The 21,199-nt window shown below is 45.2% G+C and overlaps 2 protein-coding genes across 2 annotated transcripts; both read left to right on the top strand.

Annotated features, from left to right (window-relative positions):
- Positions 1 to 204: 204 nt before the first annotated feature.
- Positions 205 to 1,212, top strand: HCAR1 (hydroxycarboxylic acid receptor 1). Its single transcript, XM_065889931.1, has one exon. It carries the CDS (start codon positions 205 to 207, stop codon positions 1,210 to 1,212), a length of 1,008 nt encoding a protein of 335 aa, XP_065746003.1.
- An 11,902-nt stretch (positions 1,213 to 13,114) lies between these two features.
- On the top strand, positions 13,115 to 15,183 carry LOC136132785 (hydroxycarboxylic acid receptor 2-like). The gene has a single exon (XM_065889761.1). The coding sequence runs from the start codon at positions 13,219 to 13,221 to the stop codon at positions 14,308 to 14,310; it is 1,092 nt and encodes a 363-aa protein (XP_065745833.1). The 5' UTR covers positions 13,115 to 13,218; the 3' UTR covers positions 14,311 to 15,183.
- The last annotated feature ends 6,016 nt before the right edge of the window (positions 15,184 to 21,199 follow it).

Genomic DNA, 21,199 nt, shown 5'->3' with positions numbered 1-21,199 from the left:
AGAAAGGAACCCCCACCTCGAGTCTCCCATTTCCTGGCCGAAGTTTCTGTTCTCCGTGGAGTGGCTGCATCCATGCACACACGTGGTACCTGTGTCCCAGGGTGAAGAAGTTGGAAACGCAGCAGCTGGAGCATTCAGGTAAGCATCTGCGTTTTGGGGGGAACTCCACAGCCCAACACACAGAACACTGGTCCTCTGTCCACCATGGAAAACAGGTCGTGCTGCCTCATCCAGGGGGACCCCATCTCCCAGGTGATGCCGCCGCTGCTGATCCTGGCCTTTGTGCTGGGCGCCCTGGGCAACGGCATCGCCCTGTGTGGTTTCTGCTTTCACATGAAGACCTGGAAGCCGAGTACTATTTACCTTTTCAACTTGGCTGTGGCCGACTTCCTTCTCATGATCTGCCTGCCCTTTCGGACAGACTACTACCGCAGACACAGGCAATGGGTCTTTGAGGACATCCCTTGTCGGGTGGCACTCTTCATGCTGGCCACGAACAGGGCTGGGAGCATCGTCTTCCTCACGGTGGTGGCTGTGGACAGGTATTTTAAAGTGGTCCACCCCCACCATATGGTGAATGCCATCTCCAACCGGACTGCAGTTGGCATCGTCTGTGCCCTTTGGACCATGGTCATCCTGGGGACTCTGTATCTTTTGACGGAGAACCATCTGTGTGTGCAAGAGGAGACCATAACTTGTGAAAGCTTCATCATGGAGTCGGCCAACGGCTGGCATGACGTCATGTTCCAGCTGGAATTCTTCCTGCCCCTCAGCATCATCTTGTTCTGTTCCTTCAAGATCATTTGGAGTCTGAAGCGGAGGCAGCACCTGGCCAGGCAGACTCGGATGAAGAAGGCTACCTGGTTCATCATGGTGGTGGCGGTTGTGTTCATCACCTGCTACCTGCCCAGCGTGTCAGCCAGACTGTATTTCCTCTGGACAGTGCCTACCAGCGCCTGCGATCCCTCTGTCCACGTAGCCCTCCACGTCACCCTCAGCTTCACCTACGTGAACAGCATGCTGGACCCCCTGGTGTACTATTTTTCAAGTCCCTCGTTCCCCAAATTCTACTCCAAGCTCAAAATCCACAGTTTGAGACCTAAGCGTCTAGGACACTCCAAGAGGCCAGAAGAGATGTCTATTTCAAACCTTTGTCGCAAGAGTTGCATCAGTGTGGCAAATAGCTTCCAAAGCCAATCCGACGTGCAGTGAGATCTCCAAATGTGATGGATGGCACCAGAACAGACAGATGGACAAAATCAAGGAAGACCCATGGGCGACTTAGAAATAATTCATGCTGAGAGGTGGAGAGCTTTGAAAATGCCATTCTTTCTTAGCTGTATCTTCCTCACTTTGTTAGATACGAAATTCAGATCACTATGTCTTTTTGGAAGGTTCCAGTTGAGAAGTGAGTCGGTTGCATTTATATGATTTGATTCCAGTGACAGGGGCGTGTGTGTGTGTGTGTGTGTGTGTGTGTGTGTGTGTGTGTGTGGGTTGGGAAGAGTTTGGCTCCTGTGTATTTTTAAATGGCTGAGTTAATAGGTACTAATGTTTAAACCCATCATGTTCTCTCTCTGGGGGAGTTAGTGAATTTAATAGCCTATCTTCTGACCTTAAATTCTTACTTGTCTTGGAAAATAGAAACTAGTGTAAGTCAATATTTTTATTTCAGGCAGAGTGAGGCCCTTTAGACTGGGAAGTCTCGACCCCAGTGATTTTCGTCTTCCTGGGGCTCCTCTGTACTTTTCTGACTTCTCAGGAACCCAAGAAAAATGACAGCCAAACAACCTGCTCCCACTTCTTGGAGCTCCACGTTTATCTGCAAGTCTTTGCATTTCAAAGAAAGTACTGAAGGATATGTTTACCTGCCCTGAATTTTCCAGTGGGAGCTGAGTGCTTGAAAAAATCCCGTTAGCCTTTGGGAAGTGCTGAGTCTGGCGTAATTGCTTTGGCTGCTTGTTATGTGACTATGAGTTTGAATTTTTCAATCACTCATTTTCCACGTATTTCCTGAATTAATATTCTGTGCCAGGTACTGTGTTAATGTCCCTTTTACCTGGACGGTCCTTAGTCAACTTGTGTGTGGCGGGGTGGGAGGCGTGTGTGTAGCAAGCAGACAGAAGTTAATGAAGTTCACCCTTTCAATGATTATATTTTCTAGACCTGTTCTCTGCAAACACCAGTGTTTTCCTCTTATTGTAGGATTCCATACAAACACGAAAGGGAGGAAAGGGTAGTATCCCTTATACACATGAATTCCCCAAATATGTCCATGGGACCCTCAAAAGTAGATGGCTGTATGAGTGACATGCCGCCCCTGCCCTAGATTAGGGGGAAAGATTCCAAGCCAAACTTAGCTCCGTCCTCAAGCCACAAAGTGGTGAAAGTGTTCCTGGCTCCTTTATTTACACTTTCTCAAATTCCCAGGGGACTCTCTGCAGTTAAGGCCCTTACCAGTTTTTCATTCTTTAACTTTGAAACATCCCACTAGGCTGTTCCTATTAATTCCTTTTTCAGGGGCACTGCACAGCCCAGGGATGAGCTGTACAAAGCTTAAATCACAGCTCAACTGCTTACAATGTGTGATCTCGGGACAGATTTTTTTCCTTTGGCCGCATGCGGAATCTTAGTTCTCTGACCAGAGATCAAACCCGTGCCCCCTGCAGTGGAAGCTCGGAGACCTAACCACGGGACCACTAGGGAATTCCCTGGGGGAAGATTTTACCTAACCACGTTTAGTTTCAATTTCCTTATCTGTCAAATAGGGGTAACAATAATGTTGACATCAGAAGGTCATTCATTGAATGTAGGATCCTGAAGCACAGGGACTTTGTTTACTATTATATACCCAGAGCCTAGAGGCATGCCTGCACATAGTAGGTGCTCAGTAAATATTTGAATGAATGAATAAGTGCATGTAAAACGTTAAGCGCAGTGTCTGGCAGTAAGTGCATAATATTATGATGTATTATGTTAACACACTCTACATATAAAGAAACTGAGGCACAGAAGCAATTTCCCCCGGGGTTCAAAGCCCAGTAAGTAGCTGCTCTGTTGTGATTACTTGAGTTCCCTGGCTCCCTAGCTTCCAGGGGAGAAGTGAAAGCAAGGATTCTTATCAGCATCAAAGAACCATATATCCTCTTGATAGAAATCTGTGAAAACCCCACACTTCTGCTTTAAATTCTATTCTTAGTTCATTCTTTCCTGGGCTGCCCCCTTGTTGCTTCATCTTAATAAAAACAGATTCCAAAAGAAAGTCCGCGTCCTGTGTGTGATCCTGTGTTAAAAGATTCATGAGGGGTTAAAGACGCAGATGTAGAGAATGGACTTGAGGACATGGGAAGGGGGAAGGGTAAGCTGGGACAAAGTGAGGGAGTGGCACGGACTTACGTACACTACCAAATGTAAAATCGATAGCTAGTGGGAAGCAGCCACATAGCACAAAGGGATCAGCTCGGTGCTTTGTGACCACCCAGAGGGGTGGGATAGGGAGGGTGGGAGGGAGACGCAAGAGGGAGGAGATATGGGGATATATGTAAATGTATAGCTGATTTACTCTGTTATAAAGCAGAAACTAACACACCATTGTAAACCAATTATACTCCGATAAAGATGTTAAAAAAAAAAAAAGATTCATGAGACTTTACCCTCCAAGGAAAGAAATCCCAAAAAAATCCAGAAGCACACGGTAGGCTGAGGTTCTCACTAAAAAACAGCAAAAATAAACGAAAACAAAAATCAAATCCCCAACTGAAACAAGAGGGAAGGGGGCAGGGCACAACCTTTGAAAGGATGACGTAGCCCAAGGAGATGACATAAACTGATTAGAACCAAATGGGTCCAAGATGGCGGGCAAGTCAACTTCCGCTAGACCTTGAGCCTCAGTACACGCTCACTGTAACACATCAGCAAGCTAAATGACACACCAACAGGTGCCACGACAGTTCCAAGACCGACCAGAAAAATCAAAAAGCGGGCGGTGGCCCAATTCCTGGAAATCCCTCCCCCTTCCCAAAATAGCTGGAATACTCCTCCCACTCATTAGCCTATGAAATTACCCACCCCTATAAAAACTGACAACCCCATACCCCGTTGACTTTCTCACCTTCTGAGATGGCCCACACTCTTCTGTGGAGTGTGTTTCTCTCTAAATAAATCCACTTCCTACCCATCACTTTGTCTCTCACTGAATTCTTTCTGCTATGAGACACGATCAAGAACCTGAACTTCATTAAGTCCTGAAACCAGGTGTGTGATCTCAGTTGAAAGACAGTGGGTTTTGGCCAGGTTTGGATCCTGGCACAGGGGTTCATGTCCCAATCTGAGGTGCACCGTTTCACAACCACAGTCTTGACTCTGGTTTTGCTTCTCTTTTTTAAAATGCATAGAATGTGATGAAACAAATGTTACCAAGAAGTGTTCGGAATTGTAAGGAACAGCCATATAGCTTTGTTGACAAAGCTTTGTTTAAACTACCTGGAATAGGAAAATGTCATCGATTTAAAAGAAATATTGTGTCCTCTGACTTATAGGGTCTTTCAGGAAAGTCACATAAAAGCGAGAAGGGATAGTAGACCATTATTGTTCAGGAACTGTATGGAAAAAATAAGAGGTACCTTTTATTGGTGCTGACAACATAAACATTTAGGCTCTGGTCTATTCTCAGAATGGGCTTCCTTACCCTTTCTGACAACCGACATGGTTAAGATGGTGTCTGAGGTCACCAGTGTGCAGGGGCTGCTTGGATGGGATTGGAACTCTGGGCACAAGGGGTTGAGCCATTTATTCCCTAGCAAGGTGGGGAAGCGGCCACACTGCAATGCACAGTCTCAGCCTGCTGCCTTCTGGGCCTTTGAATCCACAGAGGTTTCCAATATTACTCAAGACTCTGTCATCCCAGTGAGTGCATAAATGGCTTCAGGATCAGCTAATATTGATAATTTGCAGGGCCCAGTTCAAAGTGAAAATGCAAGGTCCCTCATTCGGAAAGAATTGAGAATTTCAAGATGGCGACAGCAGGGCGTTAAACTAAACACAGGACCCTTTGAACTCATCCATACATTTTATGTGTAGAGAGGCTGAGATAGAGCAGAATGAATAGATGGGCTCACGTGTGGGCTGAGATAGAGCAAAATGAATGGATGGGCTCACGTGTGGCTTAATCTACACTCAGTTCCCGGTGATGATACAGCTGCAGTGAGAAGCGGGTCAATATCTTATTCCTTGTAAAGATTCATTCATTCATTCATTCCCTCTTTCAAGGAACATTTAGTAGGCACCAGCTCTGTACCAGGCACAGTAAAAACACAAAAAACATAGCCCCTCACCCCATGGGTTCCATTTCAGAAACCAAGGAAAAAGGAAACTTACCATTCAGGGCAACTGCAGTGAAAGTGGTAAACTTAGGGTTTACAGGAGAACCCGGGGCCCTTAATCCTGGCTTCGGGGGTGAGGGAAGGCTTCTCAGAGGAAGTGACTTGTGAACTTAGCCCTGAAGGATGGAGAAGAGGCAACCAGATTGAAACCTAACGGGACCCTATAGGGCTCCCAGGTGTGGAGGCCCTTTTGTCCCCCATTTCTTATAGGCAAGACTCCAGCCTCCATGACCTTCCCTGAGTTCCAAAGGGCAGATTAGAACACTTGCTAATCAAGCGGGGAGCTGCCAGGAAACCACTTGAGGCAAGATTAAAAGGACTAGAAAAGCTCATCAAGATTAGGAGACCAAGGGCTTCCCTGGTGGCGCAGTGGTTAAGAATCCTGCTACCAGTGCAGTGGACACGGGTTAGAGTCCTGGTCTGGGAAGATCCCACATGCCACAGAGCAGCTAAGCCCGTGCACCACCACTACTGAGCCTGTGCTTTAGAGCCTGCAAGCCACAACTGTTGAGCCTGAGCGCCACAACTACTGAAGCCCACACACCTAGAGCCTGTGCTCTGCAACGAGAAGCCACCCAATGAGAAGCCAGCAAACCGCAACTAAGAGTAGTCCCCGCTCGCCGCAACTAGAGAAAAGCCTGTGCACAGCAACAAAGACCCAAGACAGCCAAAAATAAAAATAAAAATAAATAAAAATAAATAAAAAGATTAGGAGACCACCTGACATCCTGCACACACCCTAATCTTGTCAGCAACCCCACCCTTTTGAAACTTTGCAGAATAAAGAAGAATGCAAGACTGTTACTGTCTTGATCCTTATCACATACCCCTGACCATAAGCCCCGACTATAAGACCCCTCCCTATTCCCCAGGGAGGGGGGCACAGTTCTTGAGGCGCTAGCCTACTGTGTTCCCTCTTTGCCTGGCAAAGAAATAAAGCCACTCTTTCTTTCTCCTGCATAACTCTGTCTCTATTTCTGTTCGGCATCGGTGCACAGAGAGTCAAGATTTTGGCATCAAGATGACTCAGTGGGGAAAGGTGTTCCAGTTAGAGAGGAGAGAGATGAGAACACAGATTGTTTGGGAACTGCAGGAAGATCAATGGGACAGGAACGAACAGTCCAGGCTGGGCTACAACAACCTGGTAAGAGGTGAAGCCCTGAGATCCACCCAGGTGAGAAGGGTCTGCTCACAATCTTTCTCGATAGAAGATTTGTGAATAGCCTTGCAGACCCCTTTCTTTTTAAATAGGAATTACATTTATTTAATCACAGAGGCATACATGTTTTTGTTCAAAACTCAAGGAACACACAAGTATGTAAAGTAAGCAGCAAGTCTTCCTTTCATTCCTCCATCTCATTTTCTAGAGGTGATGACTTTTTTTTTTTTTGGCCATGCCCATGTGGCACGCAGGGATCTTTGTTCCCAGACCAGCGATTGAACCCCTGCCCCCTGCAGTGGAAGTGCGGAGTCTTAACGACTGGACCACCAGGGAAGTCCCGAGGTGATAACTTTTAACATTTGGGCTATATACACTCTTGCACAAAACTAATGAATTTTTAGTTTTGCTAAAGCAAGATAGATAGATAGATAGATAATTTTGCAAGGTACTCTTATCAGGAATATCTTCCTATATCAGAACAGAGATTAAGCTCCTCGTTTTTAATTATATTTCATTGTATAAATGGACCACATGTAGTTTATTTAACCAACGGCCTTTTAACAGACATTTAAAGTTATTTCCAATTTTCCTCTATTGCTGCCATCCTATGGTGAACATCCTATTCTGAATGATATATCTTTGGGTAAATGTGCCAGAGGTTTCAGAAGATAGATTCTTAGACATGGAATTGTTGAGTCAAAGGACAGGCATATTGAGTGAGGTAGTGTGCACAGTGGCTGAGAGAATAGCCCCTGGAGCCACACTGTGTGGGTTCAAATCCTATCTCCTTTCCTTGCTAGCTGTGTGACCTTGCGCAAGTTACTTAACCTCTCACTGCTTTGTTTTTCTTGTCTGTAAAAGAATAATACCTATCCCTTAAGGATGTTCTAAGCACTAAACAAGTTTAGCTTATAAAGCACCTACACTAGTGCCCAAATGGAGTAGCTCTATTTCTATTAACCCTTATTATTATCTTGTATTAGTTCTTATTATATTAGCTTTTATTATAACCTTGATAGATACCACCAAATCACCCAACAAAAAGGCTGAACCAACTTAGACTCCCACCGACAGTGTATGAGAAATACTCCTTCCGTGCCCTTGCCAGCAGGCCCTTGTTCGGTTGCTTTGTTTAATAAGCATTTCTCTCCTTCTTTTTCAAAAACGAAACAAAAACAAAAATCTTTACTCCTTTAAAGTGGTGAAGTCCAATTTATCGGTTTTTTTGCTTGTTTGTGTGTTTGGTGTTGTACCTAGGAAGGCTTTGCCTAAGCCAAGGTCATGACGACTTACTCTTAGGTTTTCTTCTAAGAGTTTTATGTCTTACATTTAGGTCTGTAATCCATTCTGAGTTCATTTTTGTGTACGGTTCAAGGAAAGGATCCAACTTCATTCTTATGCCTATTCGGTCATCTAGCAGCATTTATTAAAAAGATGATTCTTTCTCCCATGGATTTGTTTTAGCACCCTTGTTATAAAATCAGCTGACCATAAATGCAAGAGTTTATTTCTGGACTCTCAATCCTGCTCTATTGATCTATATATCTATCCTTATGCCAGAACCACACTGTCTTGATTACTGTAGTTTTTTTTTTTTTTTAATTAAATTATTATTTATTTATTTTTGGTTGCATTGGGTCTTTGTTGCTGTGCGGGGGCTTTCTCTAGTTGCGACTAGCGGGGGCTACTCTTCGTTGCGGTGCGTGGGCTTCTCATGGCGGTGGCTTCTCTTGTTGTGGAGCACGGGTTCTAGGAGCCCGGGCTTCAGTAGTTGTAGCACATGGGCTCAGTAGTTGTGGTGCACGGGCTCAGTAGTTGTGTCACACGGTCTCTGGAGCGCAGGCTAAGTAGTTGTGGCGCACGGGCTTAGCTGCTCCACGGCATGTGGGATCTTCCCGGACCAGGGCTCGAAGCCATATCCCCTGCATTGGCAGGCCGGTTCTTCACCACTGCGCCACCAGGGAAGCCCCTTGATTACTGTAGTTTTGCAGTAAGTTTTTAAATTGCGAAATGTGAATTCTCCAACTTTGTTCTTCTTTTTACAGATTATTTGGTTATTCTGGTTTTGCCCTTAGGTTTTTTGCAATAAATTTAACACCACGTTTCAAAACCCTGAAATACCCTTCTCCTTTCTTTTAATGTCTCTGTTAGTCAGTATCACCACCTTCCTCTGCCCCCTTACTTCCCAATTTCTCCTACTTCTTCTTCTTCACTAGTGGTCCAAAGGTCTCTCATTTCCCAAATGTCCCAACTCAATGTCATTTACTACTTGCAGAGGCAAGTCTCCCCAGATACCACCAATGAACTGTGCCTCCCGAACCCACACTCTTATGTGGCCCTCCCCGTGGAAGATGGGCTGGCGTGGTGACTGGCCTTAGCCAGTAGAATGTGGTGGAGGTGATGTTCTGGGATTTCCAAGCCTAGGCGTTCAGAAGGTCTGCCTGTGTGCTTTCGGAAGTGTTGAGTAGCCTTGTAAGAAGTCCAGCGCGCTCAGTGGAAAGAATACGTGAAGAGGCTGTGTGCTGATGGCATATAGAGAGACACAGACCATATGAAGAGGGAGAGAAGCCCAGGCATCCCACATGGCCTGCGTGAGCCTACCTGCCATCTAAGAGACCCCAAACAAGGACCAGTCAACCCACAGAACCATGAGAGATAATGCAATGGTGATTGTTTTAAGCCACTAAATCTTGTGGTGGTTTGTGACACAGCACTAGATAACTAAAACAGAGACCCCAGCTACGTTCAAAGACAAACAGTGAGAGTGCCAAATTCTAACCACTAGACCACCAGGGATGGATGGATAAACAAGGTCCTACTGTATAGCACAGGGAACTATATTCAATATCCTGTGATAAACCATAATGGAAAAGAACGTGAAAAAGAATATATATATGTGTATAATTGAGTCATTTTGCTATACAGCAGAAACTAAACACAACATTGTAAATCAACTATACTTCAATTAAAAAAAAAAAAAAGGCAAACAGTGAATTAATGTCTCTGGGGTTCCTGATCTGTAAAATGGAGATGGTGATCATAATAGGACATCCCACAGGGTTTTTGAGAGGATTAAATGAGATCACGTAGGCACATCTCTTAGCCTCATGCCTGGCACAAAGCAAGCATTTGATAAAGGACAGCTATTGTTATTAGTATTTTTTAAAATAAATTTATTTTATTTATTTATTTTTGGCTGAGTTGGGTCTTTGTTGCTGCGCGCGGGCTTTCTCTAGTTGCGGTGAGCGTGGGCTACTCTTCGTTGCGGTGCCTGGGCTTCTCATTGTGGTAGCCTCTCTTGTGGAGCCCGGGCTCTAGGCACGCGGGCTTCAGTAGTTGCGGCACACAGGCTCAGTAGTTGTGGCTCATGGACTCTAGAGTGCAGGCTCCATAGTTGTGGCGCACGGGCTTAGCCGCTCCGTGGCATGTGGGATCCTCCCGGACCAGGGACTGAACCCATATCCCTGCACTGACAGGCGGACTCTCAACCACTGTGCCACCAGGGAAGCCCTGCTATTGTTATTTTTAATTTTAAAAAGTAGTTCCGTCCCGTTCAGGGGCACATTCCAGTTGTAATAAGAGAACTAGGCATGGAGATTCGAGTTAATTGTGAAAGTCACAAATGTTAAGCGGAATTTCCCCCAAACTCGGTAGAATCACTGCCTGAGCTGTTGAAATGATTCACTGGAACAAGTTTCTGTACAACTCATGCACTAGTAAGAAAAAAAATAAATACATAAAAGAAGGACAGGAGCAAGACAAAACATGCCCACAGCACAATCGGAAGACAGGAAATTCCATAGCAGGGCCAGAATCCAGGGAGGCTGGGATTGACATTCTGTCTGAGTAGTTGTGGACCTGGATTTAGAATCCTAGGGTGTGAGAACTGGAAAGAAGCTGGAAGATGGTCTCATCCCCCACTTTATATATGTGGAAGCTCAGGGGTTGAGAGGTTTCCCGGCTAATGATGGAGTGAAAAAAAGGCAACCAGGGTCTCCAATTTCTCTCCTTTTTTCAAACGTAACAGTATCTATTGTTGTTCTTTCCTAATTTTATCCATGGTATTGGGTTTGTTTTTTGTTTTCACTTTTTAAGATTTTTTTGATGTGGACCATTTTTAAAGTCTCTATTGAATTTGTTATAATATTGCTTCTGTTTTATGTTTTGGTTTTTTGGCCGCGAGGCACGTGGAACCTTAGCTCCCCGACCAGGGATGGAACCTGCACCCCCTGCATTGGAAGGCGAAATCTTAACCACTGGACTGCCAGGGAAGTCCCCTATGACTTTTTTTTTCTTTTTAAAAAGCAAATATTGGGCTTCTCTTGTGGTGCAGTGGTTAAGAATCCGCCTGCCAATGCAGGGGACACGGGTTCAAGCCCTGGTCTGGAAAGATCACACATGTCGCAGAGCAACGAAACCCGTGGGTCACAACTACTGAGCCTGCGAGCCACAACTATCGAAGCCCATGCGCCTAGAGCCTGTGCTCCGGAACAAGAGGCGCCACCGCAATAAGTCCACACACTGCAACGAAGAGTAGCCCTGCTCACCACAACTAGAGAAAGCCCACGCCCAGCAACGAAGACCCAAGGCAGTCAAAAAAAAAAAGAAAAAAAGGAAATATTATGACATTGTAAAACTTAGAAACAGAGGATCCCTTGCAAATTCCAGTTCCCCAAAATAACTACCGTGAATAGTCAGGTTTTCTGACTCTTAGTTAATAAAGGCACTTAGGGTTTACTTTAGGGTTACTTAGGGTTACTTTATGAATGTCATTGACAAGTCCACATGCATCCAAGAAGGGAGCAGGATATTCACAGGCAGCAAGGATGGGAAGCAAATACTAGTCATTTCACTAGAGTCTAACTACAGCCACATAATGTGACCTCAACCCAGTACAGCCTTCTAGAAGGGGCAATAATATAATAAGAGGCAGTGTAGTATAATGGTTAGGGACACAGGCCTTGAAGCCAGGGCCAGATTCAAATCTTATTAGCTGTGCAGCCTTGGATAGATGACCAACCTCTCTGAGCTTCCTCATTTTGAAATTGGAATCAGTAACAGTCCCTACCTCATGGACCGCAGTCAGGGGAAAACAGGATAATGTATTTCAGATAATGATGGGACTTCCCTGGCAGGCCAGTGGTTAAGACTCCGCGCTTCCACTGCGGGGGGCACAGGTTCAATCCCTGGTGGGGGAACTAAGATCCTGCATGCCGAGCAGCATGCTGACCAAATAAATAAAGAAATAAAAATAAAGCACGGAGTGTGGCGTCTGGCACAAAGGAAGCTCCCCCTACCGGGGGTGCCAACACCATCTTCATCATCGTCTTCATCATCAAGTACCACTGCTTCCTGTGTGAGTCTAACATTAGATCATCCTGACTGGCGTTTCCTGGGAGGAGTCTACAAATCCCTATCGTGGAACCTGGGTGTGAAACTAAAGACGCAGATGTCCTACTTCTCACTCAAAGTAGAAGCAACACAACTCAGAACCTCTTGCACGGCAAGAATTCATCAGACCAAAATACTACAGGGTGGAAATGTTCTGTAGTGTTACACCCAATTATACTGAAAAGCAAAGAAATGATGTGTGCAACGATGACCTGCTGCAAGGCAGAGGTCAAAGTCTTTTTACATTCTCTAAGTTTAATTTTCCAAAAATGGGGGCTTTTAAAATATTACGTGCATCATGGGGGAGGTTGTGTGCGTGTGGGGACAGCTGGCATACCGCTGGTATATATACGCTCTGTACTTTCCACTCAGTTTTGCTGGGAACCTAAAACTGCTCTAAAAAATAAAGCTTATTAATTTTAGTAAGTCACGTGCTCAACAATAAATTACTTACTTGAGCAAGAAGCCATCTCAAAAATCTAACACAAACAAAGAAAAAAACTAACTTATTGTAACATACCACTGGCAATCCAGCTGGGTTCAAGTTTTCAAGCATCTTATGAAATGGCATGCTGCTCTCAGATAGCTTCTTTTTCCCCTTAGCTGGGGATTAATTGCAGGGTTCTGGTGTAGAAAAGCAACCCATGTTTTACAAAGAAGATGGCATGGAAACATCAAATGCAACACATCTGTCCTCGTAAAATACTAGACAATTACTGTCCTCTCGGCCTTTCCAAAAAAAAAAAAAAACCATACACATGCTACTGCTTCCTAAAACATAAGCCTGTTAATATTCCATGCAGTTCCTCATGTTTCTGTTGAGCACGGTAAACTATTATTGCTGTTGTTGTTTTGTTTATTATGCAAGGCAACCACATGACAGTGAATTAATTCTCCCATGTTAAGTATTCAATATACAGGCACACAGCCTTCCACATTTCAGTCTGCTTGAATTATGTCATGTCATAATTCACAATGACAGTCTGCTTGCCCAAACGTATTCTTTACATTTAGAAAATTCTGTGGGTTCTTATATGCCCGGGGATTTTTTTTGTTATTTGTTTATGCAAACAGCAGGTTGCATAAGAGCCTCACGGGCTTTTTTTTTTTTTTTTTTCTTTTAAGCGATTTCGTAGTTTCCTGGTAACCATTCAGTCATCTATTTCAACACCCTGACATGACATAAAGGCGAGTGCTGAACCACAGGTTCGCCACTCAGACCCACACCTTGTTCCCTGAGCGTTCGCTAGGTGAGGCGCTCCCTAAGACCAACGCGATTCACTCATGAACCCGTCCCACCCGCAGAATCATTTTCTGGAAATAGGCAAGAAGAACTGCTGCGTGTTCCGGGATGATTTCATTGCCAAGGTGCTGCCGCCGGTGGTGGGGCTGGAGTTTGTGTTTGGGCTCCTGGGCAATGGCCTTGCCCTGTGGATTTTCTGCTTCCACCTCAAGTCCTGGAAAGCCAGCCAGGTGTTTCTGTTCAACTTGGCTGTGGCTGACTTCCTCCTGATCATCTGCCTGCCTTTCCTGACGGACAACTATGTGAGGAAGTGGGACTGGAGGTTTGGGGAAATCCCCTGCCGGCTGATGCTCTTCATGTTGGCCATGAACCGCCAGGGCAGCATCATCTTCCTCACGGTGGTGGCCGTGGACAGGTATTTCCGAGTGGTCCATCCCCATCACGCTCTGAACAAGATCTCCAATCGGACGGCGGCGCTCATCTCCTGCCTCTTGTGGGGCATCACTATCGGCCTGACGATCCACCTCCTGTACAGAAAGATGCTGATCAGGAATCACAATTCGAACTTGTGCAGTAGCTTCAACATCTGCGATACTTTCCGCTGGCACGATGCCATGTTCCTCCTGGAGTTCTTCCTGCCCCTGGGCATCATCCTGTTCTGCTCGGCCAGGATCATCTGGAGCCTGCGGCAGCGACAAATGAACAAGCACGCCAAGATCAAGAGGGCCATCAACTTCATCATGGTGGTGGCCGTCGTCTTCACCATCTGCTTCCTGCCCAGTGTGGCCGCGCGCATACGTATTTTCTGGCTCCTGCGCACCGCTGGTACGGGGAACTGTGACACCTATCGCTCGGTTGACCTGGCGTTTTACATCACCCTCAGCTTCACCTACATGAACAGCATGCTGGACCCTTTGGTGTATTACTTCTCCAGCCCATCTTTCCCCAACTTCTTCTCCACCTTGGTCAACCGCTGTCTGCGGAGGAAGGTGCCGGATGAGTCCGAGAATAACCGCAGCACAAGTGTCGAGCTCACGGGGGATCTGAGTACTACCAAGAATGTTCCCGACACTTTAATGGCCAATCCCAGTGAGCCTCAGAGCCCCTCTTATCTGACTCTGGCCTCTCCTTAAAATAACCAAGCCAAGAAGGGAGAGGATCATCAAGGACCAAGATCTCTGGAGAAGCAGTTGGGCTGGTACACAGAGTAACATCACGAGCCTTGGCCTGTGGTTTCCCAGAACTTCCAGATCCAGAGAATCAGATTTAGAGAACTGGTCTGGCAGCACAGGCTGCTTGGTTGCAGCGTGTCTCCACCAGGATCTCGGGGGAATGAAGGAAGAAGCTTCTAGGCGTCTGAAACGTCTGTTCAATCTTGGACACCCGCAGAACTGAAGATGGCAAAACTGTCCACATTTCTACTGCTGGAGAGTTGGAGCCACAGAGACGCCCACTGGCACCTGTGACTCACCAGCCTCTTTCCTTCACCTGCCTGAGACTTCGATGGTTCTCAGCTCCTGGGGCAATGCCTAGCCTGTTTGTGGGCTCCCACTGGGATAAGGAAAGCTAAGTGATTGGAGGGGAATTATTGCTCCTGGAGGGAGCCCAGGCATCATGAAACAAGCCAGGAGGTCACCTGGGTTCCGTGGCACCAATCCATCTTTCAGCTACGCTTTAGCAGAAATGACCAGACAGAAACTCATAAGCTCTGGTTAATATCTGAGTTTCCAGTGCTGGTAAGGAGGGGATTTGCCCCAGCAGGGACTGAGCAAAACAGTGTTACTAAGGGAAGGGAAATGGCATTTATGTTACAACCTGCAAGGAATCCATTCCTCTCTTGTTTACACAAATTTGAAGGTTGAACTGTTAAAAAGACTTCAGGGAGAGAGCTGCTTGCCACCTCTGTTTGCTTTTATCACTAAAAGGGAAATGCTGCCCAATGGTTAGAGGGGGAAAGCTTCCTCCTGGTTCATTTGCTTGTGTTTCTATAAGAAATCTACCATTTCAATAAACTTAGCTATGAGACACACAGTCTGGTGTTGCATGTGTCTGGGTGACGGTTCACAGACATGGACTTCTTACTTATGTGGAGAATTTTATGTGTTGTTAACCCATAAAATTTTCAACCAGGTTGCCCTGGTAGAAAAATACCACATACTGTAAAGTAAGAAAAGGACGTGACTCTAACCTGTAACATGAGATAGTTAAGTAAAACTTACATGTGCATTCGAACAAAGATGGGAGAGAGCTGGGAGAAGTAAAAGCAATTTGATTCAGAAGGGTAGTACAGACAGGATTGCAAGACCACTTTGCTTTATTTAGGGCTTGGTGAATGTTGCTATGAGTATTTGTGTATTAAAAAAGGAATCCAGCCAGACTGGGGGAGGAGAGAACTTCCTGTGGAATGGTTTCAGTTCCCAACTCTGGGATGGAAAGGAGACGTACTGGTTTGAGTCTGTGATCGGTCCAGGTTTCTGTTACGCTTTCACTTCCACTCAGTTCTTTAGCAAGATGAGGCTTGCTTTGGCATTGTGACTCGGATGCCAATAAGAAATGCAGATACTCAGCCTCCCAGCCATGGCTGAATGGCAGTAAAGGAAGAAAGATGAACGTTCTTGAGGTTCTGAAGTGTTTTTTGATCAGTGTGCTTGTCTGTTTTTTCAATTAACTCCTAGAGACAGAAAGTTAAAAGCAGAGATCACCTTCTTAAAGAGGAACAGATGAGCAGAGCTGAGCTCAGAGGAAAGCAGATTCCCCCAGCCCCAGATGCATGAGTCAGCAGGGAACCCAGTTGTGAAACTCCAACGTGTTTAGAACTAACAACCCACATCCGTCCTTTCGTTCATTCATCCCATCAGCTTTTATGCATTAAGCACCAGCTGTGTGCTGTTGTGTTCTGAGTGGTTGATGGAAATAGAGCAAGGAACAAGGTCCCCAGGACCCTCTTCTCATACAACTCACATTCAAGGTGGGGAGGCAGACAGAAAAGAAGTAGACAAATAAATGGAAAGGGAGCTTGGGATGTCTATGAGGACTCTGAAGCCAACAAAGCAGGGTGACAGGCTAAAAAGGGGGTGGGACTGGGATGACTGGGAAGTGACCTGGAGCTGAGCAATGAATAACAAGACAGAGCAAACAGTGCAAAAATCTGGAGGAAGGGCATTCTAGGCAGAGGGGATGGTAAGTGCAAAGGCCCTGAGGTGTGTGACTGTATTAGTCTCCCACAAATTTGGTGGCTTAAAAAAGCAAAAATTTAGGGCTTCCCTGGCAGCGCAGTGGTTAAGAATCTGCCTGCCAATTCAGGGGACATGGGTTCGAGCCCTGGTCTGGGAAGATCCCACACACCGCGGAGCAGCTAAGCCTGTGCGCCACAACTACTGAGCCTGCTCTCTAGAGCCCACGAGCCACAACTACTGAGCCCGCATGCCACAACTACTGAAGCCCGTGTGCCTAGAGCCTGTGCTCTGCAAGAAGAGAAGCCACCGCAATGAGAAGCCCTTGCACTGCAACGAAGAGTAGCCCCCGCTCATCGCCACTAGAGAAAGCCCACACACAGCAACGAAGACCCAACGCATCCAAAAATAAATAAATAAGTAAAAAATTTAAAAAGAAAAGAATGAAATAATGCCATTTGCAACAACATGGATGGACCTAGAGGTTATCATATTAAATGAAGTATGTCAGACAAAGACAAATACTGTATGATATCATTTATATGTGGAATCTAAAATATGATACAAATGAACTTATTTATGAAACGGGAACAGATACGGACATCGAAAAAAACCATATAGTTACCAAAGGGGAGAGGGGGTGGGGGAGGGATAAATTAGGAGTTTGGGTTTAGCAGATACAAACTATATATAAAATAGATAAACAAGGTCCTACTGTATAGCACAGGGAAGTGTATTCAATATCCTATAATAAACCATAATGGAAAAGAATATGTAGAACTGAATCACTTTGCTGTATATCCGAAATGAACACAACATTGTAATCAACTACTTCAATTTAAAAAAAGAGAGAGAGAGAGCAGTCTCCTAAATACTTCTGTTTCCCTGTCCAGGAGAATGCCAACATTAATTTTAATAAATTTATTTATTTTATTTTTGGCTGCGTTGGGTCTCTGTTGCTGCATGCGGGCTTTCTCTAGTTGCGGTGAGCGGGGTTTACTCTTCGTTGCAATGCAAGGGCTTCTCATTGTGGTGGCTTCTCTTGTTGCAGAGCATGGGCTCTAGGTACACAGGCTTCAGTAGTTGTGGATCGCGGGTTCTAGAGCGCAGCCTCAGTAGTTGCAGCGCACGGGCTTAGTTGCTCCGTGGCATGTGGGATCTTCCCGGGCCAGGGCTTGAACCCGTGTCCCCTGCACTGGCAGGCGGATTCTTAACCACTGCACCACCAGAGAAGCCCGCCAACATTAATTTTAATAGGGAGCAAGCAATGACATTCTGGGCTAAACCAATGGCATATTCTACTCAGTCTCAAACTGTGTGTGGTACAACGTGTGAGTGTGTGTGTGTGTGTGTGTGTGTGTGTAACTATATGTATGCATGTCTGTGTGTCTATATACATATTGGAAGGGGCAGTTATCATCATTTACACATCTCTTTTTCATTACTTCTTTTATATTTTGGAGGGTACCAGTTCTTGGGGTCATGAGTTCCATGAGTTTACTCTCTGCAATGTAAAAAAGTAGGACTTCCTTTTAGCTGCCCCCAAAGAAATGCCCTGGGACCTCCCTGGTGGTCCAGTGGTTAAGACTCCTCGCTTCTACTGCAGGGGCTGCGGGTTCAGTCCCTGGTCGGGGAACTAAGATCCCGCATGATGTAGGTTAAAAAAAAAAAAAAAGGGGGGGGATTACCCCTAAGTCCAGAACCATAAAATCAGGGGTACAAAATTGTCTTTGTTTCTGATTTTATGAACTCTCTTACCTTTCCAAGTTTACTAGCCTATCTGCCCCAGGGCACCTTGCCTGATGGGAGGGGATTTAAACTACACCTAGTATCCTGGTCCTTAACATGCCTTTTGGTTTAATAGTCAAAATACTTCCTGATTATGGTCTGTCAATCCGCTGACCTTCCTGCTTACAACAAGCAGTTGGATTCACAGACGGTCCATCAAGCCCAGCTGGCCTCTCTCTTCCCCCACTTTGCTTCTACAATCAGAATTTAGCTGAGGGATTCGGTTAACCACAGTGCCTTGGTGAAGCCACTAGGTACTGGAAATTGACCAATTACCAACCAACGGAAATATGGATCATCGCCTGCTCCCCCATCCTTTGGATCAAATTGGTGACTTCTTCAAATTTGAAAGGAAATTTTGATGAAATTCTTCAATAGTTGAGGCTGGGTCGTTTGTGTTACTGGAAATTCCTCATTTTTTTCCTTTCTCATGGTAGGGAGAAGATGCCTTACTATAACTGTTTAACTCCAAGTGCTTATGGATGAAGTAACTGAAACACACTTAAATTAACTTAAGCAAAAAAATTAAAGAGAGAAGAAATATAGCGGTGTTTCTCACAGAAACTAAGAGAGAATTCAACCAGGCGTGGGCAGACCCAGGACACCAGCGCACAGCTCTTCACCCGCCTCTTAACCATGAACATGATTCAACCCTTAATACCTGTGTCTCTCAGGTCAGATTCTCATAAGAAATAATCTGATTGGTCCCAAACCACATTTTATAAAAGGGTCATTAGGACAACAATCACATGGCTGCTGTGTAAAGGGTTTTTTTTTTTTTTCCAGTTTTCCGGAGATATAATTGACATACAGCACTGCAGAAGTTTAAGGCATAAGCATGATGATTTGACTTACATACAACATGAAATAATGATCATGATAAGTTGTGCTCGGCCCCGGGCGTCCCCGGGAGTCCCGACCAGCAGGACAAATCCTTGTGAGTCCGAGGAGGAACCTGTAGGGGTTGAAAAGAGAAGAAGGGGCAGGAGACGCGAAAGAATGGAGGCAAGACAAAATCCTGATCAAGCCTCAAACTTTTATTGCTGCAGTAGCTGTATTTATACAGTACAGAGAAAGGGGGGCGGGATCCAGAATAAGGGAAGTATTTGGCAAATTATCATTGGTGCTGCGTGCGCGGGCTTTCGTTTTAGGCGCGGGCTTTTGTTTATCTCATTAAGCAGGAAGAGAAGCAGGATGTCGGCCATCTTCTAATGGCGAAAACTTCTTGGCTCCCAACAATAAGTTTAATAAATATCTATCATCACATACAGATACAAAATTAAAGAAACAGAAAAAAATGTTCCTGTGATGAGAACCCTTAGGATTTACTTTCTTAACAACTTTCATCTATAACATACAGCAGAGTTAATTATATCTGTCGTGTTATACATCACATCCCTAAGAATTATTTATCTTATAACTGGTAGTTTGTACCTTTGACTATCTTCATCCAATTCCCCCTCCCCCACCGCCTTCCTCTAGTAACTACTAAAGGGTATTTTAATTTTTAAATATTAATTAATTAGTTTATTTATTTTTGGCTGCATTGGGTCTTCATTGCCGCGCGCGGGCTTTTCTCTGGTTGAGGCGCGCCGGCTTCTCATTGCGGTGGTTTCTCTTGTTGCGGTGCATGGGCTCCAGGCGCGCGGGCCTCAGTAGCTGTGGCACGTGAACTCAGTAGTTGTGGCTCGAGGGCTCTAGAGCACAGGCTCAGTAGCTGTGGCGCATGGACTTAGTTGCTCCGCGGCATGTGGGATCTTCCCGGACGAGGGCTCGAACCCGTGTCCCCTGCATCGGCAGGCGGATTCTTAACCACTGTACCACCAGGGAAGTCCCTAAAGGGTATTTTTAAACTACTGTTTATGTGAACTCATGCTGACTGCCAGGCGTTCCTCAGATAACATTTCAGACCACCGCCCACATCACTCGCTTAAAAACCACGTTTGCGCTTTCAGCAGACTTGATCTCAATTCTTTTGCTTCCAGAATTTCTGCCACGTTACAAAACTCTGGAGAACAGACAGGTAATCAGCCAACCTTGAGGAAGAAATGCAGTTCACATCGCCCCAAACCCAAACAGGTGTGGACCTCCAGATGTTGACTGCTAGAGTCCTTCCGAAGGCCTTCCTAGAGAATTAAAATCTTTGCAATTTTATATATTACTTAATAAACTCGAGTCCAAGACATACTCTTTGGCAGGCTTAGCTGTGGTGAGTACCTAGCCATGACATTCTGTTCACTGAGTTCTGCATCTGCTATGACACAGGAAACATGGCTATTTTTACAGCCCGGTGCTGGGTTTTCTTGGGGCTCAAGTTTAACCCTCTGTCTCTTCAGGGAGAAGGGGTTTCCATGTGGCATTACAAACATCAGGCCTGATCACAGTCGCATGGCCCTGTCTTATGAAAGGCAAGCACTTCTAGGCTCTTAACAAATACTGATATACTGGGCACTGGCCAGTATAGAGAGAGATTTACGGGCATCAATAGGTATTGGGAACAGTACATGACATTTCCAATGCAACTGAAAAGAAGAGAAAACTGCCTACTGATGATCAGGTTGAAAGACAGTGGGTTTCTTTTCATTGTGCTTACAAAATATCCCTCCTTTGGAATACAATGCTTCAGTAGGAAAATGGTATTGATTCGTTTTTTATTTCAGTAAAACAACATGAGGCAAAGATTGGCTCATAATTAGAGAGATGCTTCATTTATCATCATTTGATCGCTATCAATTATTGTATGTAAGATTTTCTCCACGCCGTCGGCCAGACACTATGCCTAGTGTTTTCCATAGGTGATCTCATTTCATCCTTTCAATAACTTCATAGGGTAAGTGCTATTCCATTTCACAGATACGGGAACTGAGGTCCAGAGAGTTTGAATAATTTGCCAAAGGTCATATGACCTGTAAGTGATGAACCAAGGGAACAAATATAAGCAGTCTGACTCCAGAGTCTTTGCCTTTAAAGTTCCGAAACAACGCAAAGTGAGAGATGAGCAACATGAACTGAAAAAAGTAGGGTGAGTGCCTTGACCCATTAGGGGTCAATAAATCCAGAA

This window comes from Phocoena phocoena, chromosome 13 (assembly GCF_963924675.1).
Source record: "Phocoena phocoena chromosome 13, mPhoPho1.1, whole genome shotgun sequence".
NCBI lineage: Eukaryota > Metazoa > Chordata > Mammalia > Artiodactyla > Phocoenidae > Phocoena > Phocoena phocoena.
The sequence above is the reverse complement of the archived record's forward strand: the minus strand, read 5'-3'. Positions and strand labels throughout refer to the sequence as shown.